At 59.4% G+C, this 4,578-nt stretch overlaps 2 protein-coding genes across 2 annotated transcripts in view; one reads left to right on the forward strand and one right to left on the reverse strand.

Annotated features, from left to right (window-relative positions):
* NOP16 (NOP16 nucleolar protein) overlaps positions 1-1,511 on the forward strand; it is a 2,230-nt gene extending 719 nt beyond the window's left edge. Inside the window, exons 2-3 of the mRNA XM_009643740.2 lie at positions 701-807; positions 1,129-1,511. Coding sequence (XP_009642035.1) covers positions 701-807; positions 1,129-1,272 — 251 coding nt within the window. The 3' untranslated portion in view covers positions 1,273-1,511. The remainder of the gene's footprint in view (positions 1-700; positions 808-1,128) is intronic.
* A 966-nt stretch (positions 1,512-2,477) lies between these two features.
* ARL10 (ADP ribosylation factor like GTPase 10) lies at positions 2,478-4,576 on the reverse strand (the record flags this gene model as incomplete). Its single annotated transcript, XM_035899385.1, has 4 exons — positions 2,478-3,031; positions 3,473-3,648; positions 3,819-3,981; positions 4,568-4,576. Coding segments are annotated over 4 exons (525 nt in total), but the record flags the coding sequence as incomplete, so codon positions are not given.
* Between the last annotated feature and the right edge of the window lie 2 nt (positions 4,577-4,578).

A 4,578-nucleotide genomic window follows, 5' to 3' on the forward strand; every position in this document is an offset into this window, starting at 1 on the left:
CCCTGCTGAGCCTCTGTGCTGCCATTGCATTTGGGGTTCTCCCAAGGCCCTGGGGGTTATTTTGCCTCTCATCTTTGCGCTGCCAAACTGTTCTTAGCTGCTGTGCTGTGCCAGCAGCACAGAAGGCTGATAATTCTTGTCCAAGCTTCTGGGTTTGTAGAGGGGTACCCCCCTGGCAGCAGTCAGCTGGCGGTTCCCAGCCAGGCCAGACCTGAGCTGGGAGCCAGGACAGCAGCTCTACCGTTCCCATGTGTCCTCTATCTCATGCATTTCTTTTTCCCTTCTGCGCTGCCTTTTTTGCAGTATTTCTACCTGCAGCCTCAAGAGGGCTCTGGTCACTCTAAAACATGCTGGTGACAAGAAACTGTGGCTGCAGTACCCCGGGTGTTTCAGTGGTGGGTTGGGCAGCTCTGAACAGTCACACTCTGCAGCCAGGAAGGCTCCACTCCTCGTGGTGTGATTTGGAGAGGAGCTGCAGCACAGGCCCGGCTGCAGCCTATGTGGAGGGCTGTTGTCTTGTTCATTTTCTTGCACAGTCATGCTGGAAGCAGCCCTGTGTGTGTGAGCAGTGGAGCTGTGCTGCAGGAGCCACCTCCTTTCTGCAGTACTGACAGGGCTTGATCTTGGGAAGAGGCTGGGGACCTCTGAGGTGCTGCTTGCTTCCCTCCCCTGCTTCATGGTGTCTGTGTCCTCTGCCTAGAGATGGAATATGAGGCCAGTCTCCCTGAGAAGAAGTCAAACACGCTTTCACGAGACCTCATCGACTACGTGCGGTACATGATACAGAACCACGGGGAGAACTACAAGGTAAGTACTGGCTGTCCCAGAGAGAGGAGCACACAAAGTGATTTGCTCCTGGCTTGTCTGCAGCATGGGAATCACTAATCCTCTCTGTCCTGGATCCTGTTTCACAGTCAGCTGATTGATAAGGGGAAGCAGCACTTCTGGATCCTGTTTTGCAGTCAGCTGATCGTTAAGGGGAAGCAGCACTTTGAACCTTGGCCAGGTCCCTGTCTGAGTCAGGCAGTGATCACAGCTGTCCTGGGTTGGGCCTTTGGAGCATGGCTGGGCTGGTTTGGTGTTTGCTCTTGGGGCCGCTCCTCTGACTTATCCTTTCCTTTGTCACAGGAAATGGCTCGAGATGAGAAGAACTACTACCAGGATACTCCCAAGCAGATTAAGAGAAAGATCAATGTGTACAAGAATTTCTATCCCGAAGAGTACAAGGATTTCATTGCATCGCTCAAGCAGGAAAAGATGGACGTGCAGTGATTGCCTTTTTTTCTCAGGTTTGCCTGCAAGTGCAGGTTTGACATGACCATTTCTGAACTGAGTGGGGGCTGACAGAGACAGGTGACAGTTACAGGCTCAGCGCCAGCAAGCTGAACCATGCAAAGCCTCTAGTGATGGAGGAAGGACATTCATTAGACAGAGGCAGTTATAACCAGGCATGAAAGACTTGGCTGTGGCATTGGGACTGAATGTGCTGTGCCGCAATCCTTCTGCGTGGCAGTCAGCACTTCCTTTGCTTTGTTAAAATAAATTACTCTTTCAAGCTGGTGTGAATGTCTTGCTTGTGGGCTCTCAGTTGGTGCAGTCTGGCTTTGGAGAGCTCCTGATGCCAACCCGCGGGACGTGGGCATCAGGTGTGTGTCAGCCCCTGCAGCACTGGGGCTGGGGGCCCATGGGGTGTATCAGTCAGCCTTTGCTGATTTCCCTGTAAGCAGAGGCTGGGGTGGGGCCACATCCTGCTTCCTCCCTCCCCGTCCCCTGCGAGCAACCTTCCTGCCGCCAGCTCGGAAGACCGGGCTGGGGGCCCCTTCCCTGCCAAGGAGCTGGAGGTCAGCACAGAGCGATCAGCCTCTTTTATTGACAAAGAGAAGGAGTGATTGTACAAAGTGTTTCACAGCAGACACTAGCCAGCACATACTCTCTTTCCCCACAGCTTCCACGACAGGTTTCACAGGACCCAGCGTCCCATGGCCTGACCCAGCAGCCCCTCTGCCTGCAGGCAGGGCTTCCTGCAGGTCCTGAGCCTGGCTCCTTCACCTTCTCCCTGGGGCCGCTGAGAGGGAGCAAGACCAGGCAGGGGAGCAAATGCCTGCTGTACACAGTTCCTATCAAACAGCCCATCTTTACCCCTGTTCAGGGTGAAGGGGTGGCACAGGGCTGCCCAATACCTGCCTTCATCTCCGAAACAGGGCTTTAAATACAGAGTTGGGGGAATTCAGAGCTGTGCTCTGTCCTGGTGAGGGACAGCCTGAGCTGATTATTCCCACTGATGTGCACTGTACACCTTATGTTTTTCAGGAAGGAGAGCCCATCTCCTGGAATGACCTGTCTGCCAGTGGGTGAAAGGGGTACCCGTCTTGTTCCACCCCACTCATGTAATATCCCGCAGGGCTGTCATGAAGGTGCAGGGCCCTGCCCTACGCTGCACATTCCCGCTCACCAGGAGGTAAGAGCTGTCTCTTGTTCCACCCCACTCATGTAATATCCCGCGGGGCTGTCATGAAGGTGCAGGGCCCTGCCCTACACTGCACATTCCCGCTCACCAGGAGGTAAGAGCTGTGCTCATGCCACCACCCCAAGGGAGGCTTCATCCCTGAACTGGGAGAGAGAGCTGCCCTCTCCATGTGGCAGAGAGCAGAGCCCGCTGCTCCTGTTCCCTGAGGGCAGCCGTGCCGCAGCTCAACCCCAAACCTTGGGTGCAGCAAACACCCAGGGCTGGCAGCCTGCTACCAGCGAGTCTGAGCTCCAGGGCTCCTGCCCGGTTGCCTCCATCCTTGTGTTGCAGACCCCAAAGAGGAGCTGTGCCGGGGTGGGAGCCCGTCTGCCCCCGCCCTGTGCGGGGTCAGGGCTGGGAGAGCAAGGTGACCAGCAGGCTCTTCACGCGGAGGACACTGGTGGCGGTGCTCAGGCTGGCCCAGGTCGCGCTGGTGGGCAGGAGGAAGAGCTCCCGCTGTCCACTGAGCATGTGCAGGGCCAGCTCCTCCCGCAGCTCTGCTGCGCTCAGGGCATTGCTCTTATCCTGCGAGGGAGAGAGGTGGCTGCTCAGGAGGGGAGCAGTGCCGGGAGCAGCACTGCTGGCTGGCGGGGAGCCCTGTCCCGCCTGTGTGGTCCTGGCAGGGATCGTGCGCAGGCAGGGCTGCCTCGCTCTTGCATCGGAGTCGCTTTGGCACAGGCAAATGTGAAGCAGCACCAGGCATGCGCTTGGCTGCCTGCCTGGGAAATGTATTTCCTCTGGGGGATTTTGCAGGCTGCTGCCTGGGTGCTGTTCTAAAACTCATTAGCCGGGGCACTGGTAATGGCAGCCACTCCTCCTGATGAAGACTGGAGGAAACAGGTCCCAAGAAATCAGATTTTGCAAGAGCCGGTGGATTTTGGGTATCAGGATTTCCCCTCAGGCCCCTGGGGAGGGACAGTTTTACTCCAAACAGTCCTGGGGGCAGCTGCAGGGACAGACACCCACCTGCTTGTTGGCCAGCACAACCAGGGGCAGCCGGGGCTCTGCGGCCAGCAGTGCGTGCAGCTCCTCACGTGCCGTCAGCAGGCGTGACCTGTCCACCGAGTCCACCACAAACACCAGCACATGGGCCTGGCTCAGGTAGTGAGGCCAGTATGCTCTCAGGTTCTGGCTGCCCCCCACTGCAGGAGATGGGCAGGATCAGGCCCCTGCAGAGGGGCGAGTGGGGCTGCCGCCTCACTCCAGCACCCCAGGGAACCAGGCCTGCTGCCCGGGATGTTCCTGGTGCCGGGGGGTGGGGGGACCCTCTGGGCCATGCAGGCTCAGCCCTGGGGGATGTGGCCAGGCTTACCCTCCAGCAGGTCCATCTCCAGCCCCTCAACGTAGAGCTGGGCAGAGTTGAAGCCGTGGGTGGGTGCGATGCGCTCCCTGGCTGTCTGGCTGCAGATGTAGTGCAGGACGCTGCTCTTCCCAGCGCCATCCAGCCCCAGCACCAGCACCTGCCGCCAGTCCAGCTGTGGGGATGCAAGAGGGTGTGGGTCTGGTGCCAGGATCTGCAGCCCCATGCTCAGGCATCCGATTGAGGGACCAGCCCAGAGCAAGGGGTCCTGCCAGGCTCCCCAGTGCCCCCGTCTCCAGCCTGGTGTGTTCCTGGGAAGGTTCAGACTGGGGACCCCCACCCCAGCAGAAGGGGCTTCAGAAGGGTCCCCAGGGGCCGCCATCGTGTGGAGTATCCTGGGGCATCCAGTCTGACTGGCTCTAGGGGGATCCTGGTGCGAGATCCCAGGAGGGATCCTGACCCTGCACCCCCAGTCCCGCGTGCTTGGAGGGATCCCGATGGCGACCCAGAGTCTTCCCCAGCCTGGTGATCACAGGGGCGATCCCGACCCCCTGCCCCTTCCCCTGCTGGACAGTCTCGGGGGTGTGAGGAGATGCCGACCCCCTGCCCTGTCCCTGCCCGTTGGGACCGGAGAGATCCCGGTAAGGGGCTCCCGGTATAGGGGATCCTGGTGTAGGGGATCCCGGGGAGATCCCGACGCCGGTGCCTTTCCCGCCTCGCGATGGGCCCGGCGGTGTCGCGAGGGTCCGTCCCCCCCTTACCGCGTCGTCGT

The sequence above is a fragment of the Egretta garzetta genome, unplaced genomic scaffold (genome assembly GCF_000687185.1).
Source record: "Egretta garzetta isolate BGI_Z169 unplaced genomic scaffold, ASM68718v1 scaffold121, whole genome shotgun sequence".
In the NCBI taxonomy this organism is placed as follows: Eukaryota; Metazoa; Chordata; class Aves; order Pelecaniformes; family Ardeidae; genus Egretta; species Egretta garzetta.